Below are 18,360 nucleotides of genomic sequence, written 5' to 3'. Positions count from 1 at the left end.
TCATGCAAACCAAAAGGAAAACCTTCTGTCCATGACAGGCCTTCAATGTTGAGCCACTCACACTGACATTACCCACTGTCCAACACACACACAGGGAGGATTGTTCAGCTCAAATGTATGGGAGGACTGAAAACACAGCATTGTCTTTTTTGTTTTTTAAGACAATGCTGGAAAAACTAGCAGTTTTCATAAAGTTCACCATTCCTGATTGGCTTTAGTGGTTTACCTCTGCCGTCACAGTAATTACAGTATTGTCAGCAAAAAAGCAAACAAACCCCCCCCCAAAAAAAAAAACAAACAACCCAAACAAGACAGAAAGATGTGATCCAGATACACCAGAGATTTGTAGCTATGCACATTATGTAACTTGACCTCTTCAGATCCAAAGGCAGGAAATAAAACACTGTCAACACAGAGCTTCGTGACAACTACTGCACAGACAAATGGGTAAAATCCAAAAAACAAAACAGGTAGATGGCATTTTGTCGACAGACTTGCCCTGCATTTAATTCTGTCAAGAAGAATCAATTTCATCAACTACAGTGTAGTAAACTGATCTTATACCAACAATACTTCAAGTCAAACTCTGATGTAAGCACTGTTCCAGTGTGAGGAAATAACTCACACTTCCTTGTTTAACAACGTACAGTCCCGGCCTTTAAACCGGCTACATACAATAAGCTGCTGACAGTGCCTTGTGCTGTATCTGTGTAGACTGTACCACTTTAAAACTAAACAGAAGTGGAGGATTCACACAACTAACGAAGCTTTGGAGATGGTTCTAGACATGATTTGTAAAAGTACACTTCCTTGTATTCCTAAATCTCTGCAATGTATCATACTACACATTTGGCAACACCGACACGGAAGGGTAATATGTCAGTTTGTCTTGTACAGTTCTTCAGTGACAGTTGATACGTGCAATATTAAGTAGAATGTTAAGAAATATATAAGAAACAGTACTCAAAAAAAAAAAGAAAAAAAAGAAGAATTCATGGTGACTGCAGTGCGTTAGACCAAATCTGTCTGTAGAGTCAGACTGAGTTCAGTTGAATTTGAGTGAGTCTGGTCCAGCACAGCTTGTCAAAAGTTTGTGGACCATGTCCTTCACAAAAGGCAGCAAAAATGTGGCACATACACAGTCATACATGGCAAGTACACATGGTATGTTGCCTGTGCACACGTCTGCTTCTCCTTTTATTCACACACAGAATTTCACAATGTGCAATTTTCAACATGATAGAAAGAAAATTTAAAAAAAAAAAAAAAGTGTACTTCACAGCTGCAGCGTGTGGAGCAGACGGTGTGGGCAAGCCCGATTTATGGGCAGTCAACCATCAAAATGTTGGTACAACACACAACTTCTAGTTGAATTAGAATAAAATGTTGTACCCCTCATTCATCATTCGGCTTCTCCTTAAATCTGGGGCGGTGTTCTCTTCTTCCCTCTCCGCCATTTTCCCCCAGCTCCTTTACAAGTTGACTAGCTCATGTGCAACAAACTGCTTCAGTCTCTCCAGGTACTGTCCATAGAGCTCCACATCGTTGTGGCCGGCCCCTTCTACCCAAAGCGGCTCCACTGGGCGCTGACAGCGTTCATATAGTGCCAGCCCGTGGGAGAAATCAATGACCTCGTCTTCTGTACCGTGGATCACGAGTACTGGTGATGTTACCTTGGAAATCTTGTCGATGCTTTGGAGAGAGAGAGGGGGGGAGGGAGAGAAGAAACAAGAAAGAAAAAAAAAGAGAGAGGAAACATGTCAGAAATAGGGAAGTAAAAAAAAAAAAAAAAAAAAAAAAAAACCCACACACAAGAAAGAAAAAAGGGAAACGGAGGCTTAGTTAATGTTCTTGCTACTAAAAGTATTCTCTAAATGAATGAATTAAAACAATAATTAACTGGAAAAGGAAAAAAAAAAAAAAAAGGAGCACAGCTAGTTTCCTGATTTTACACCAGGGGGAGCTATTGAATATCTGCTTTTTTAAGGACTCTCCTGGGTGCTTAACTAGGAAGAGAGGTGGGAGGAAGGAAGGGGGGGGCCCATAAAGAGAAAAAACAAAACTTACTTCCTGAATTGCTGTCTTATAAATAAATCCAGTTTTCAACTAAGCTGTGTGCTTTCCTTGGCACATTTATTCATACAGTGCTGCGTTATTAAATGCACGTGAGGCCGCAGCCCTTTAAGTGTATACTGTGTGGCAGATTTAGCCTGACTACCACATATGCCATCTGTCCGTACGGTCCACTCACTTTGGGAAGGCATCAAAGCAGTATGTCTTCTTGGTGTCAGGGAAAGCCACTCTCATGCCAGAGGTGAGCGGGGAGTGGAGGATGACTGCAGCAGTCTCATAGCGAGAAGCCAGGTCTACAGAGGGCACGGTGCCAATGCTCTGACCATACACGATCACATTCTCTGGACGGATACCATACCTACAAGGAGGACAAACAGTACAGGAACATCACCCTCTGCTTATCGTGAATAGGATATTTACACTACTAGTAGCTAGATACATTTTGTGTGCTCATCCAGACACTGGCAAGCATCCAGTTGGGCCTTCAGTTAATTACACAAAGCAGCTTAGCTGGCAAAACAAAAAGAGCAAATGCTTTATTTTAGGATCCACATTTATTTATCAGAAAATGAGGCTTACTCATACACTTATCAGTAAAACCATCATGTCAGGGACTCTGTGATTACAGTGACTCCTAAAACAAGCACACCAAGATGTGATCAAGCTATAGCTGAGTAAGTCTGTCTTTGTGCTGCTTTTCAGGGCAGCTTAAAAAGAGGACCACCCCTAATGTCTCGTGATTCAGAAGGTGGGGGGGGGGGGGGGGGGGGGGGGGGGGGGGTGAGAGCAAAAGAAGCTGAAATAGAGCAAAAGGGACAGATACTGTATTTAGGGTGAGGGAGAAATAAATATAGGTGGGGGGAGCGGCATTCCACAGCTGATTACAGAGAACGTGACCCACTCTTGCTGACGACCTGAAAACTAGTCTGAAAACACTGCATTGCTGCTGTCTCTGCCGCTGCACTGCTGGATTTTGCACGGTAAAGTCACAACATGACAAATAAAGCTCTACTCTAGTATTAAAATTAGGGACTTCAAATGAACACTAACATTAGAGCCTTAGCTCTGCAGCACTCCTATAATACACTGATGACTACACGAACACCAAAGTCTAGCAGCGCTTTAAAACGCTGTGATGGATTAACATACTTACACCCTTTGCAAGAGAACAACCTGCAATAATGTAGTGTTGCTGCTATTAAAGGTAACAGACTTTAAGTGCAGGGTGATGTATTAAATATGGAAATGTACACACAGGCGCAGCAAAGTCTAGCTTGGACACAGTCACGAGCAGCAATATAGGAACTGTTTATTGGTATCAGCTGGTCTTTACACAGTATAAATAGGGGTGAAAAGGTTGGCACTGCATGGGAAAAGCATTAGCAAAGGCTGATGCTACAGTATTAAAAGCAACTTGACTTTCAGCTGACTGCAATGTACACAATTCGAGGAATGAAAGCCTATCTTGGTTATACAACACAATATAGCTGCTTAGGTAACACACGAATTGTAAGGACAAGAACAAAATGTCAAGTCTTTGTACAAAACTGTAGAAGAATGACAGCGCCCTTTCTGATGTGGCAGCGCCTTTGCCTGAAACTGAACCATAGTTTGAAAATTGCCAAATTTGACGAATGGATTATTAAACTTAAAAATAAAAAATAAACAACACTCACTATAATCAAACTGCCGTCCCCCTTCCCGTAGCCCTACTGAAGAAAGGCCATTTCTCAGAAGCTAAAAGCTAATATAATGCTAAATATTAACCTAATTGCCTGATTATGAGAATTTTTGGCAACAACTTCTGTTATTTATGGCATGTTACTTTAGCTTCAAATAAAATAAATAAATAAATAAACAAAAAAAAAAAAGGAAGAAACTGTAAGGAAGGTAAAAATTAAATAAATAAAATTAGAAAAATCTGAAAACCCATCATTCAGCTGGACTGCTGAGAAACCTCCAAGGGCAATGGCCATTTAATTTGGGCTTCTGATGTAGCCAGCAAATAACTGGGCCATGACTTCTTGTTCCATCCTTCAGTCACTGTCTGTAAATGGGATGGCCATGGTTTCAAGACTGAATTACAGCAAATGCAATTTGTCTTTTACTCTTGACACCAACTGTGTACCTGCTTACACTCAAAAATTATTAGTCACCAGAACTCCGACAACAAAAAGAAATCAGACAGCAAACAAGAATCATTTCCACATATAAAATGTAGTAGTAGTAGTAGTATCACCTCCTCTCTATAGGCATCTGGGAACTGAGGAGAACAGTTGCTTTGGTTTAAAGAGCAAAATGTATATACAAATCTGTGTACACTGTTCAGCATTAATGGTGCACTCACAGATGTGAAAGCTACCCTTGCTATGTATCCTAATACCGGCATACAGGCTTATGAACCCAATGATCCTATAACAGCTATCAATGGGCCAAAGAGCAGGGAACACCCTGGAAGAACCTACCGCAGAGCCAACACAGACAGAGATAGTATTCATGCTCACAATTACTCAAATGGTAACATTTATAATCACCAGTTATCCCAGCATATACCTCTTTGGACTTTGGAAGAAAGCCAGTGTACCTCGGGAGGGCCCATGCAAACAGGGTTAGCACATGCAAACTCTGCACAAAAAGCCCTCAAACCAGGAAGCAGGAACGTCTTGCTGTGGAGCAACAATGTTAAACACTGGCCGGGATAAGGAACCTTTAAGATGATAACTACACATTGACTGTTTCCTAGTCTTTTTATTTAGTTGCTTAAGTCCCAGCCAACACCACACTCCACTGCCTTTCGGCTTGCTCCATGGTTCCGAGTTGCACCAATCCCTCAAACCTTCAATTTAGTCCCTTGACACAAATCCATTCTATTATGCATCACGTCCTCCCTCATTCCCCTATTGTGTGTCTCACTCCCTCTTGACCACCCACCTCTTGCGCATTGAAGACCAAAAATATCCTCCTTCCACAGCCGTCACCATCACAAACATATGCTCAGGAAGTCCTGCGCATATGTACAGCAATTTATAAAAAAAAAAAAAACAAAACAAACCACAGATTAGAGTACCATCTGCACTACAGCAGGGGAATTCTTCACTGAAATGCTCAATGATCCATTATTACACTTTGTGTACAAGTACATAGGGGTGATGTGGACTGAAGTCAGTGAAAGTGAATTAAATCTATTAGTATGTGAGGACATTAAGAAGAGTTTGTTTCTGTGCTGAAGAGAACAGTCAGGTGAGAAATCAAACTCCACCCAGATTACTTCATAGATAAAGCCGGCTTGTCTCCAGGCAACTAGTGGTATTTAAAGGTAAGAAAAGCAAACAAAGAGCATCGAGCTGCCTTCCTCGTGTCTTGATGCATGCTGATGTTTGGGAATTTCTCCCCTCCATTCATTTCCAAGAAGATGGATAGTGCTTGCGACCTGGATCAATAAGATTATTGATGAGGAAGTGAGTTTCCTGTTTGTTTTTATTGGCCACAGTGTGGAAACACCTTAGTCTGAAAGCTCAGGCATTGGTTGCTAGGCTACCACTCAATATTAGTCTAGTAGGATTGACTGCTGGCATGCCTTCACCTCCAAGGCAAAAGAAAACAATACAGTGCCACTTCATGTTTAAACACACAAATACAGCAAGGAATTGGACCAGAGGCCTTCATCAACTACTCGCCCTCTTCCGGCACTTGATTTCACAACATATAGTTTCATCGCTTCTAAAATAATCTTTTTCATTCATCCATTAAGCACACTCCTAGTGTGATACTGGAGGATGTACGTGTAGAACCCTGCTGACTCACATTATCTCACCCACTCCCAGCTCAGGTGAAAGGCGTGCCGTATCCAGTGAGGCATGGGAGTGTTTTGGTGGCAAAGGCTGTGTAGTTGTGCTTACACAGTCAGCAAAATGACAGGTGGCTGGCCTCTGTCAGTACAGAGTAACACAGTAAAGTGAAACCCACACGAGTAAGTGAATACTCAAGAGGAGGTGAATTTGCACATTGCTGAATCATACAGTGAAAAAACATTGAAGGATGCAGAAAAACAAGAAAAGGAGAAAGTGTCAGGTTACAGTGTTCAAAATTCAGTCAGAAAAGAAACGCAGACCGCTAGAGTTGAGAGCTCATTTCTTCTTAAAAGCTGGAAGCCTGATCTAACATGAGATACAAGCACGAGGTATGTAGGCAACCGACTAATGTGAAGCCATGCAGAGAGGCCTTTTGATGTGATAATGCCATCTAGTCGATTCATGTTCAGCGAGGTCAAAAGGCTGAATTGTACTCTCCATCACATACTCAGTCAATTATAAATCTGGCACAGCCCTCAAGATCAGGCAGAGACAGCTGAGAGAAAGACCAATATACTAGAAACCTTATTTAAACCAATCTAAAGATTCTGCATGCAAAGACTAAAATATTGATAAAACTGTAAAAGACTCCCTACAGACTTAATTTTGTTTCCAAAATTAAGTCTGTAGGGAGTGTTAAACTACCAAAATATAATTCAGTGATAACCAAGCAAGTAATCCTAAGTGTTGATTAAAAAATAAAATCATAAAAGTCAGTCATTTTATCTTTCTGTGAAAAAAAAAAAAAAAAAGCCCAACACAGCATTAATATGAAGTCGAGTTACTTAGAATTGAATCTGATGTACTGCAGCACTGGCCTAAAAGCAGAACTGAGTCCTGAACTGATATGGTACAAGATAGCAAAAGGGTTTTGTTGACATTAGCCAAATACTACCATCCAGAACAAAGGAAGAGTGTTGATGTTAGATTTCTGATAGTGGGAATATTTACATAATGTGTATATAAAACGTAACAGGAAAATGAGCAGAGCTAAGGAGAGAATGACACAGTCGAGGCTATAAACCAAGAGATCCAGGGATCAAGGGAACCACAAATTTCAAATGGACGCACATCATTTGCTTTAGCAAAAAAAGAAAAAAAAAAAAAAAAAAAAAAAAAAAGCCTTGTGTGTGTAATGTTGTAAATTTTAAGACTGATTTGTAAACACAGAATGTGATGCAATCAGCTAGACAGCACAGTAAGTGGTCAGGTTTGCTCCAAATCTGATTTCAGTCAGGAGTGGGGTTGTAACCAGCTGGGGAAAAAAAAAATTAATAAAATCAAATCATTAGCATTTCATCACAATGTTTGTTTGAGGGGTTTTTTTTTTTGTTTTACATCCGGGTTTCATTTACTCAAGCAAAAATAAGACATTTGTTTAAAAAAAAAAAAAAAAAAAAAAAAAAAAAAAAAAAAAAAAAAAAAAAAAAAAACACAACCCTCTTAAAATAAAAAACATTGATTTCTGTGAAATAATGTTAGGTTGCTTTTAATGTACGCAGGAGGTGTGCGCTTTAGCGTATGGTCACCCCCCAAAGGCATGTGCAAAGCAAGGAAAAACCCTGGTATGACCACATTCCTACTACCACAAGGTGAAACGTCATCCAACTCCAACTCTTCCTGCTAACCAAGAAAACTTGAGAGACCTACATGTAGGTGCAGTGATGTTAGAGTAACAATGGAAAGAATGAAAGCTTAATCAGAAGCGTTGCTTCATGTGACGTGGGACACACCATGTCGACAAGTCAGCCAACTTTGCCCAACTAATGAGAACTGAGATCAGATATTGAGGTAATGCACTTTGACACTAGGTACATCTGATGTTATTATCAAGATACAGATTAAATGCTACCTGCTCCAGTGAACCCATGTGACAAGGAAGCAGCTGAAAGTAGCTATACACACACACAGACACAAATACAACTAGTGTCTACACTGGCCTTTAGACTGAAGAGAAAAATAAAAAATAAACACTACAACTTAATGTCCTGCATCTGTTTTGCCTTGTACGCAGAGAGTGGATTTTCTAAGAATCACATTGAAAAGCTAAATTCTAAAGCTCTAAAATACCTTGATGTCTCATGACCTTTTCTTAAATGCTGACCATTCGGGTACAGAAAGCTTTCTCAGACACTCAGCACCTGCCCATTACTAGGACGGACAGATTACAAATGTGTGCATCTGTAATAAAACACTGATATGAAGCACAGGACTGAAAAAACAAAACAAAAAAAACAAGTCATCTAACCTTGTTCAACTCGTCTTTGTTGCAAGACCCATGGGTCACGTAGTTTAATTCTGCTGTGGGACTGCTAACCATGTGACTACAAAGCACGAGATATGCAGTCAAGCCCCAAGGTTAGGCCTTCAGGAAAAGAAAAAACAAATTCTTGTTCCTAAAAGGCTCATCTTATCTCAAAGACATTTCTTCCAAATAAACCTACAAAACCATGAGAACCTGTATTTGATGCCCTGCTTCAGTGATCGTACCTGATGGTAGCAAGCAGTGTAAAAAAGTTAAAGTGGCCTGAAGGTGTTAAATATGGAGCCGAGTGAGTAGTGTTAGCTTTTAAGTCAATCAGCTAATGACAACATGTTGCCTTTGCATATTATAGCTACAGTCCAAGCAGTTTTACCAGTGTAAACTAGATTGTTATTTTGACTTGGAGAAGTCATTAGTGATGTTTAAAAGAAGGGGGGAAAAAAAAAAAAAAAAAAAAAAGCGGGGACAAGCAATCAGGTCATTCCAGGAGTGTGGTTTCGAACGGGTGATGAGAAAAGAAAACAATCAAGCCTATACCTACAGACATGTGACTTTTAACCACCAGAAAAGCAGGTTCTTTTTCATCTTTACAGCAGTGGCTTGCTTCTTAAATGCAAAAGCCTTACCGTCAATTTTCTAGTTAAACTCTGTAGCTTCCTTATATAAGAGGTCCTTATTTACAGAAGCCCATTCATTAGATTCTGTGAAAGTGCTTGGGGAGGTTCACATCAAAAGTCAGCAGCTAATAAACTGTAAGATTTGTTGTCAGTGGCTCTTAGCAGTGTTATCAGCACTTTAAAGCTCTGCAGTGCCAAAACCTTCATTTAGTACAGAAAGAACATACTCCCACACTAGCAATAACACAGGAGGAACACTCCACACTTAAAGAACAGCTTTTTTTTTTTTCCCCCCCAAAGGCTGATCTCAATCATTTTGTCCCCTCTCTTCCAGCATTTTTAACACTTCTGAAGTCTCCCCATCTGCTCTCTTAGTAATTTGTCTTCCAGCAGGAAACATACAGACAAGCAGTCTTACTGGATGAAATTTTATCTTTCCCTTCTCCCAAAACAAGAACTCACAGATATAATGGACATAGTACTCACACACACACACACCCTCCACATCCTGTTTCATCGTAGCAGGTTGATGTTTGCTTTCTTGCTTCTACCCTGCATGTATAGGTAGAGCTTCAACTAAAAATTATTTTCATTTTTAATTCATCCCCCCCTAAATACGTTCCAGCTAGCTGTTGTGTAAAATATCAGGAACACAGTGAAATAGGTCTACCACAGATTCCCCAGATCAAAGATCTACCTTCATCCACTTCCCCCAAAATATCTTAGGAGCGGGAACTAACAAGTATTTTGGGCTTTGATTCAATAATCTGAAAAGCGACTGATGAATTCTGTTTACGTTTCAGTTCTACTTATGTTTTGTTTGTGGGTTTTCAGTACAGGCACTCTACTGGCAAACCTACAGACTTTAAGCACAATGTGGTGACACAAAGGACAAAAGAAGGAGATGACGAGATGGTTGGAGACAATAAGCAGACGTCCTTAAACACAAATGGAAGGAAGTGAAGGCCACAGCGTTAGACAAACTGATAAGCACTGCTTACATGTAAGACGACCTTATCTGGGGGAAGGAACTGAAGCTGAACAAGAGTTCACACCTGCAGTAATAAACTATTCATGAGCATGAGGACCAGATACAAGTGATGCAGAGAACGAGTTCTTTATACAGAGTCTTTCATAAACCAATTACTAAGAAGTTTGATTCTTTAAAAATAACTATCGAAGTGTAATAGAACAAGACTTCAACTGCAAACTGAATTCCTGCTGGGTCGTGTGCACTTTGAAACCACAATAAGATAACAAAGTCCTGAACAAGTAGGTTATCATCAACTGGGAAAACATAAATACCAGTTTCCAATCAGCCAATAATTAGTCACCTGTACAAACATGTAGCAGAGCAACCGCTCACACCTACATATTATTGGAGGAGGGGGCGCAGCGTAATCACAGAACCCACGTTTCTTCGCCTACAAGAACATCATGTCATCCCCACTAAGCCATTCCTCATCATCTTCCCTCATGATTTTGTGAAGTTCTGTTAAGTAGTCATCCCTCCGCCCCCAGCACCTTCAGAAGTTCACATCTTCTCATTTTTGCCCTTTTCCATCTAAATCATCATTTCCTTCACTAATCCTCATCATTTAACACTTTCTAAAATGCCCCCATATTTCTACAGCATGCCAGAAACACAGGTTGACACTGTTGTTATTCATAATATTCCTGTTAGCAATACAAAGCTGCCAACCAAGACATAAAACAGGGACCTGCTATTAATATGACTAATAAGGCTTTAAATATTACCACCACACACACTGTAGGGGATTTTTTTTTTTTTTTTATAACCATATTCCTTACAGTTTTTCGTGTTATGTCACTTCACTTTCCCCTTCAGATACTCTAATTTAAAAAAAAAAAAAAAATCCAATCATTTCAAGTACTGTGGGAACTTTACTTTTCCCTAAAGTTCATCGGGTTTAACTCCTTGTTTGTCATGAGTCATCTAAACGGCCATTTAGGTTCATTTCTCCATGCTATCACATCCTATCACATCCTAATAAACAGGTTTTGAGTGACTGCAGGAGTCTTGTGCATTCACAAATAAGTCTCTTACAGGATTCTGCATACTGCTCAGTTGTTTTAATATCACGTCATTTTATATTACTTATCCATCCATTATAACGCTTCATTACCGTGATCGGAGCGCCTGCCAGGCAGCATCTACATCAGCGTACAGGTTCTTCTCCGAAGGCTTCCCAGAGCTGGCCCCATAACCAGAGTAGTCGTAGGAAAAAACGTTGCAGTTGATCCGTGAACCGAGGCCAATGTAGAAGCTGCTCATCTGGCCCAAGTCCACTGCATTACCGTGGGAGAACAACAGAGTATACCGGGCGCTGGGTGAGCAGCGGACAAACATGCAGGCAATGCGGCTCCCTCTTGAGGTGCGTGTCATGAAACACTCGATGGCCTCCTTCTCACGGGCCGAGTACTGCCAGTCAGCACGCTCGGAGAGGTGCAGCGTCCATCGGCTGCCACTGTCATCACACATGAGGCTGTAGGTCGGCTCAGGGGGTAGAAAGGCCAGCTTTGAGGCGATCTTGCTGGGGCACGGTGGACAGCAGAACAGGCAACATAGCTCACTGAGCGATAAGTGGTTCATCCTCAAAGTGCTGCAACAGAGAGAACCAAAAGGATTAAAATAGAAATATCCCATAGTGAGGAAGAAAACACACCGATATGCCAATGCATCCCACAAGAAAGATGCTACAAAAGCAAATCTCTGCCAGAGTTTCGAAATTAGGTTTTTCTACATATACAACTATATCTGTTAAGCAAAGCAGGGGATTTCTTGGACGAGGGGCTTGAGCCAGGCTGCTGTCATTTTTAAAATTTTATTTTTTATTATTACACTAAACAATCTCTCTCTCTCTCTCTAAAATGCAGAGCTCTCTCGAGACAGGATTTTAAAGGGAGATGACCCTAGCCGAGTGATTTTTCTCTCCATGTCTACCCTGAGGCTTCACAGTCACTCAGAGAATTAACTTGAAAGGCTTTTTTGTCTCTCCCTGCACCTGGACCCCTACCTTAGGTTACCTCTTAAGATATTCTAGCTACTATGAAACTGCAGCAGTGATGTCAGCACAGCTCCTTTTTGGTAAAACATATGGCAGCTGGAGGCAAATCTCCAAGTTATCTTAGCCAGTCATGCTGCTTTGTAATGTGACTCTTTAACCAAGCAGGGGGAAAAAAATGCTCACTAATATCAGATTATGACAATGTGTTATATGGATTACCTTTCCTCTTTCCTTTGGCGATAGCTCCTCTGACCAGCCACAGCACTTAGCAGCTTCATAGATGGACATTTCTGTCTGATATATTCATAAATCTTGCAACTGATTTGCTTAGATCAGTCTAAAGAAACGACGCTAAACAGCTGCTGGAAATTACTTGATTAATCTTACTCACACGCTGCTGATTTTTAACTCAGCTGAACTGTCTGTATGATACGTGGGTAAATAAACGGCTGTGTCAGGGATGACTGAGGATGGGGACGACAATGGAGCCTATTTGCTTCCTACATTCTTACCACAAAGTCCATTCCAAGCAGAGGCTAAACGGAGCCCCGCGGCGATTTACTGTAAAATGGTGGTGGATGTAGCAATGTGTTCACAGAGATTACAGTTACACCAGGCTATTTGTGAGGGTTTCGTTTCTAGCAGCTACAATTAGCTGCAAAGTATGGTGTACCAAGTGTACATATATTCCAAAGAAAGCTTACCTGGACGGCGGCTGGGGGTTTGTTTTGGTTTTCTTTCTGTGTTTAAAGGTGATAGTACTAGGTAGACGTCACCGCAGTCTTGAGATATCTTCGCACCAAGCCAACTAATTTATCTTCTCGACACCTAGAGCTTGTCGAGGTTATCCTTGGCCAGATTATCCTCGGTTAGCGATGTCAGTTTGAGTGTGTATTATCCTTCTTTAATTAGTATTAGCTGGCAGCTTCGTTCTCCGGACCACACAGTCTTCTGAACTGTCGTTTCCTTTATTTTCCCTCCTTTCGGTTTTCTCAACATACGGTCCTGGACGATAACGACATCGACTCATTCGAAACGTTCAAGTTTCTAAAGCACAGCAGTGAAGCTGATAGGAAAGATAACAGTTTAAAATTCACTCAAATCTAGCAGACGTGTCCGTGCAGCTTACCAAACAATTCACAGCAGTATCACCTGCCACCGAAACATCACTGCTTTCGTTGTGAATATCGCCCAGCCCTGCTTGTTATCTTGGCTTGAGGAAAAAGAGGCGTTCATTGACAGCTCTGTGGACCAATGGGAAAAGAGGTCGACAAAACGACTCCCCCAATGACTTTGATGTTTATGGGCGGTCCTTCTAGACGCCGCAGTCTGAGGATTTAAGTTTTTTAGGATTGACAACCAATCAGAAATTACTATTGGAAGGCATCGTCCAATCAGCGTCCACAAAGGTGTTTCTAGTTCTAGTCGGTGATGTCATTGACAAGCTATAATTTATTAAGTGTGTTTGTAAATGTAAAAAGAAATTCTGACTTTAAAAAAATAAATACATACATGAAATATACTGTTTATTAAAATAACACATTTTTCTTTCCTTTTTTACGTAGTCCTCAATGACGTTTCATGACGCGTTCTTACTTCTTCCGGGTTAGTGCTCTTGCTCGGCGGCATGGTGCTTAGTTTGTGTATCTGTGTAACGTGTGTGGCTAAAAAGGTTTAATAACATGAGTTCTCAGAGAGGTAATACATCTCGATCGCGGGGCCAGAAGCATCAAAACACAACTGCGTTTAAAAACGACAAGTACGGAGCGACTACACAAGTGAAGGTGTGTCAGCTTTGCTGAGCTAAGTTATTTAGCCTTGTATTGCATTTTGCATTTGGGCCATTTTATCAATCTTCAGAATATTTTCGGCTAGCCCATTTCAGATTTTTCTAAAGGTTTTATGGTCCAAAGTTTGGACGTGTGTGTGCTGTGAATTTTTTTTCTTCGTGTATCAAATACTTTTCAAGATATTTGAAAACTTGAGGTGTCCTACCATGAATTTAATTTTGAAAAGTATTCTGTGTGTTTAATTTTGCATTATTGTGAAACACAATTATATCTAATAAATGTTCAGAAATTACCTGAATAGTCTGAAGACTTCAATGTGAAGTTTTTATTAGCGTTCTTGAATGAGTCTTGAATTTATTATTTTATTTTATTATTCTTAGTTTTTCTATGTTATAACTAGTCAATACATTCTGATACATGGTAAGAAAGTAAGAAAGGCTAGTGAAAGTTTCTGACTTTTATCTTTAATAGTTTTTGAGATACTCGTGTGTCACGTCATTTTACCATAGTGCAAAAAAAATAAAATAATAAAGTTGTGTATGTGTGTGTAGCTATACTTGTACAGAAACGATTATATAAACTAACTATGCACAACAAAATTTGTAGGTAAATCTTCAAACAGAATGGTGATTTGAGACAGAGTGGTCTTATTGCTTAATTAATGCTTCCAATAAGTGTTAATTAAGGAAAGTTAAACTTATTCACAATATTCATTTATTTGAGAAAGGCTGAGACTGTAGGGAGTTTGTACTTTTTTCTTCCTGTCATTTCTGCCAGTGATAAATCATTTCCTGTGAAAACTTGTTTATAGCTCTTTCTTTGTTAAACACACATAATATTTGAACATCTCTATTGTCTTTGCTTCTCTAATCTCAATTGTAGAAGGCAAATTCAAAGATCCATGATGGGCTTTGTCAACGCTGTAAAGGTGTTCTTGAGTGGAAAGTTAAGTACAACAAATACAAGCCACTAACACAGCCTAGAAAATGGTAAGTATACATAAGTATTGCAGACTTTGATTTCAGTACGCAGGGCTAGGGGCAAATTCTTACAGCTGCTCATGAAAATGCACATCAAGTAACAACAAAGCAGTCGGTGAATTGAAGAGTTTATTTCAGTTTATCAGCTTCTTTTTTTTACCTGTGCAAAAAATGAAACTACACCACAAACATTCTTTGCTTATTTCATATCGTGCATGATTTTAGCCATCTCATTTTTTCATAGTGGCAGACTTTGAAAATTAGCCACTAAATATTTTATCTCCACTGCTTAGAAGAATTTTCCCAACACATGGATATATTGTTTTAAGTGGCAAGTTAAATACATTGGTCTTAATAACTGATTGTTTTTTGGGGTTTTTTTGCAGTGTCAAGTGCTCCCAAAAGACAATAAAAGATGCGTATCACATCATTTGTAAGCCCTGCTCTCTTCAGCAAGAGATCTGCTGCAAGTGTGGGAAGAAGGAGGAGATTGTTATTCCGTAAGAGGATAAGTTTGCGTGTGTTTTGTCCTTATATACATTAATGTACAAAGTACGAACTCACCCATCATTTCTTCATATTTTGCTTCCAAGGTGCCAGAGCTTTGTCCTCCGCTCAAAACCTGTTTAAAAAAGGTCTTGAGCAATAGTTCCTCAGGCTTTCAGAAAGTCTTTCATAGTTTTTCTTTGAACATTGGCTGCTTTGTCCACTCATTTCCAGTCCAGTCCTTGTACCTGAGCATTTTTTTTAGGATTTTTTCTTTGTTAAGCCACTTAATACTGACCTATGAATCATTCAAGCTTAACCCCCCCCCCCCCCCCCCCCCCCAAAAAAAAAACAAAACAAAAAAACACTGCTAACTCAAAGGAATAAACCAGTGTCACATCTCCATTTAACAGATATTCAACAAACAACAAATTGTATGTTTAGGCGTTTTGTTCCCATTTCCTTAGCTGAAGCTTTGAAAGTGCCAAAGAGAAAACTGACAGCCAAAAGAAAAAAACCCAAAAAATCTTGCATATGGTGTGCAGTATGTCTGCAAAGAAATTTGACGAAATTAAACAAAAGAAGAAGTGCCAGGCCTAAAAACAAAAAAATATCTACAGCAGATGAACAGTATCTAAAAATGATGTTCTTAAGAAATGGGGAAAAAAATTCAGCAAAGATCTGACACAGGACCTGTGAGATGCATCTGTTGTGTTCACTGAGGCGTCATTACAAATGCTCTCAGTGGAAGGGTGGTTGTCAAAAAGCCATTCTTAAGGAATAAGGAAAGGCTGAGGTATGCCGCATTACACAAAAACTGGACTGAAAATCAGTGGCAGCGGGTCTGATGGAGTGATGAAACCAAAGTTTTTGGTTCAAATCATCAATCAAGCTGTGTGGGATCATCTTGTCAGAGAAAAGGCAGCTGACATCCAAAGAAGAGCTTTCAATTTTCAATGTTCTGAGAAAATCAAATTTGATGACACCAGTTTATTTTTTTTCCTTTCACACTGGCAACAAGTTTTTAAAACGAACATGAATTACAGGAGTTTCTACATGTGTTAGATTCCTAAAGAGACGGGATAACACCGAAGTGATTTAAGCAAATGTGTTTTCATCTTTTATCACTGACAAGCACATACACATAATACTGTAACTACTGTAAGTCTGCCACCTTGTGGAGAATAAGATACATTGTAGCCAATACTTGACCCTGAACATCATTTCATGGGCTTCTCATATTTTTAAGCATTGCTTTTGGCATCTAAATGCTTCCACTAAGTGTTAATTAAGGAAAGGTAATTTCCTGTAGCTTGTTGAGTTACTGACTTTGTGACAACGCAATACTGGAAGATTTGGATTGTTGGTGCAAAGTTAAACAACAGTTCTTATATCTTTTTTCTTCACCGTGTAGGGTGAACTCACATCTGGAGCAAAACGAGCAAGAAGTTGATGAACAGAGAAAGAAGGGATGTCGACGAAGGAAGACAGACATGGATGGTTTGGACAGTGATGATGATTATGATGATGATGAAGATGACTTTGATGACTGTGAAGAGGAGGAAGATAAAGATTTAGACGAGGACTCTGCAGCAAAAAAGCCACAGAGAAAATCTGCTGTGCTGCCGGACCTGTCGCCAATCAATATTGAAGATTAAACACAATAAGAGTTCTTTTCAAACCTGTGTAACAAATGGGATTTTTTGGGGCAAAATACAGTATCGGGTTTGTTGCAGAAGCTCTCTTAGATTAATATATGGCAATAAGCCGATGCTGCCTGCTTGAATGCAGAGCATGAAAAAGGAAGTCAGGTGGTGAAATGCACAAAAACTGCCAGATGACATCAGAGGGAGCAACGTAATTTTTCTTTTTAACTGAGTCGGTGTACTTTCTAAAGAATCTTTAGTTCTGTAAACTGTTTAAACTGCCATAAATAATGTTTTATAGCCTTTCATGCATTTTGCAAACATTTTGCAATAAATCACACTGGTTAGTAATGTGTTTGCAGTGTTCAGCTTTATGCCGCTGCTGAGCAGTTAGTACACCGAGAGATGTTCCTAATATTTTGGCTGTTGATGTTTATAGGTTTGGCTATCATAAACTGAAATGTATCCAAGACGCACTGTATATGTTTTTAGTTAAGTAGCACCAATTATTGCCGTTTTTTATTTGATTTTCTTTTGTTTTATTTGTGTTTAAATATTAAAATCTTCAGAATATCACTGATTCTTCTAAAATGTACAATCACATAAATGTAATACAGCAGTTTTTCCTCAGACTAACTTTAGAAACACTGAAAATCTTGATGTTGCTGAATTTGAAAGGAGGATATCTTGAACATTTTGATTACAACTCACATTAGTAAACTCACAAATTATGAAAGGCTCTTGGTGTGAGGAAAGCTAGAACCTCTACTACACATTTAAACATTTATCATATTCTATACAAACATTCACCAGTGTCATCTGCTTTTTGTACATACACTCATGAGACACTTTATTACGTATATCTCGTCAGCACTGAGTTGGACCCCTTACGCTGGAAACATTCCCCAAAGATTTTGGTCCATACTGGCCTGATGGCTGCAGATTTTTCAGCTACAAATCTATGTGATGAATCTCCCGTTTCACCACATCCCAGAGCTGCTCTACGGGATTGAAATCTGCTGATAAGTTAAGCCAATTTGAGTGCAGTGAACTCGTCATTTGCCAAAACATAGTATGCCAAAAAGATACCTCTGTTACACCAACAACGACCAGAAATGTTGATCTAAGGCAGAATGGTTGCATGCTTTCATATTGTCTGTGCCAAGTATCACCCTACTGTCTGAATGTTGCAGAAGAAATGAATCATCAAACAAGGGAACATTTTTCCAATCTTCTATTGTTCAATTTTGGCGGCTCTAAGCAATTTATATCCTCAGTGTCCTGTTTTTACAGGCACTGGGTGTGGACTTCTATTGCTGTAGACCATCTGTTTCAAGGTTGAACATGTTATGCGTTCAGAGATGTCCTTCTGCATACCTCAGGTTGTAATAAATTGTTATTTGTTGCCTTCCTATCTGATTGGTTTTGCAGGAAAATCCCAGCAGATCAGTAGTTTCTGGAACACTCAGACCAGCCTATCTGGGACCAACAACCATGCCATGTTCAGAGTCGCTTAAATCGACGTTCTTTCCGTTTCTAATGCTCGGTTTGAACGTCAGCAAGTTGTCTTGACCACGTCTACATGCCTAACTGAGTTGGTGTAATGTGATTGGCTGGGTAGATAT

General features: G+C 39.7%; 2 protein-coding genes across 3 annotated transcripts in view; one reads left to right on the top strand and one right to left on the bottom strand.

Annotated features, from left to right (window-relative positions):
- abhd17b (abhydrolase domain containing 17B, depalmitoylase) overlaps nucleotides 1–13,116 on the bottom strand; it is a 13,783-nt gene extending 667 nt beyond the window's left edge. Inside the window, exons 1-5 of one of the 2 annotated variants that reach the window (XM_085294037.1) lie at nucleotides 12,963–13,116; nucleotides 12,538–12,838; nucleotides 10,952–11,428; nucleotides 2,252–2,431; nucleotides 1–1,692 (exon numbers count right to left, since the gene is read on the bottom strand). The exon at nucleotides 1–1,692 is cut by the window's left edge and continues 667 nt beyond it. In XM_085294037.1, the coding sequence (XP_085150163.1) occupies nucleotides 1,473–1,692; nucleotides 2,252–2,431; nucleotides 10,952–11,418 (867 nt within the window). In that variant the 5' untranslated portion in view covers nucleotides 11,419–11,428; nucleotides 12,538–12,838; nucleotides 12,963–13,116 and the 3' untranslated portion in view covers nucleotides 1–1,472. Of the gene's footprint in view, nucleotides 1,693–2,251; nucleotides 2,432–10,951; nucleotides 11,429–12,537 lie in introns of both variants that reach the window. The other variant, XM_085294036.1, reaches the window with a different exon arrangement.
- Nucleotides 13,117–13,446: 330 nt separating this feature from the next.
- Nucleotides 13,447–16,770, top strand: lg12h9orf85 (linkage group 12 C9orf85 homolog). Its single transcript, XM_085294035.1, has 4 exons — nucleotides 13,447–13,617; nucleotides 14,506–14,612; nucleotides 14,990–15,103; nucleotides 16,504–16,770. Exons 1-4 carry the CDS (start codon nucleotides 13,516–13,518, stop codon nucleotides 16,745–16,747), a joined length of 567 nt encoding a protein of 188 aa, XP_085150161.1. The 5' UTR covers nucleotides 13,447–13,515; the 3' UTR covers nucleotides 16,748–16,770.
- The last annotated feature ends 1,590 nt before the right edge of the window (nucleotides 16,771–18,360 follow it).

The sequence above is a fragment of the Mchenga conophoros genome, linkage group LG12, assembly GCF_057382185.1.
Source record: "Mchenga conophoros isolate Kocher_MC1m ecotype Shallow Benthic linkage group LG12, M_conophoros_male_GT1.1, whole genome shotgun sequence".
Classification (NCBI taxonomy): domain Eukaryota; kingdom Metazoa; phylum Chordata; class Actinopteri; order Cichliformes; family Cichlidae; genus Mchenga; species Mchenga conophoros.
This window is presented reverse-complemented; position numbering and strand designations above follow the sequence as displayed.

What these genes read in the sequence shown, in the direction of transcription:
- lg12h9orf85 (XM_085294035.1), top strand. Translation starts at nt 13,516, where the DNA reads ATGAGTTCTCAGAGAGGTAATACATCTCGATCGCGGGGCCAGAAGCAT. An exon ending in GAGCGACTACACAAGTGAAG is followed by an intron (nt 13,618 to 14,505) that starts GTGTGTCAGCTT and finishes TCTCAATTGTAG; the next exon opens with AAGGCAAATTCAAAGATCCA. An exon ending in AAGGAGGAGATTGTTATTCC is followed by an intron (nt 15,104 to 16,503) that starts GTAAGAGGATAA and finishes TTCACCGTGTAG; the next exon opens with GGTGAACTCACATCTGGAGC.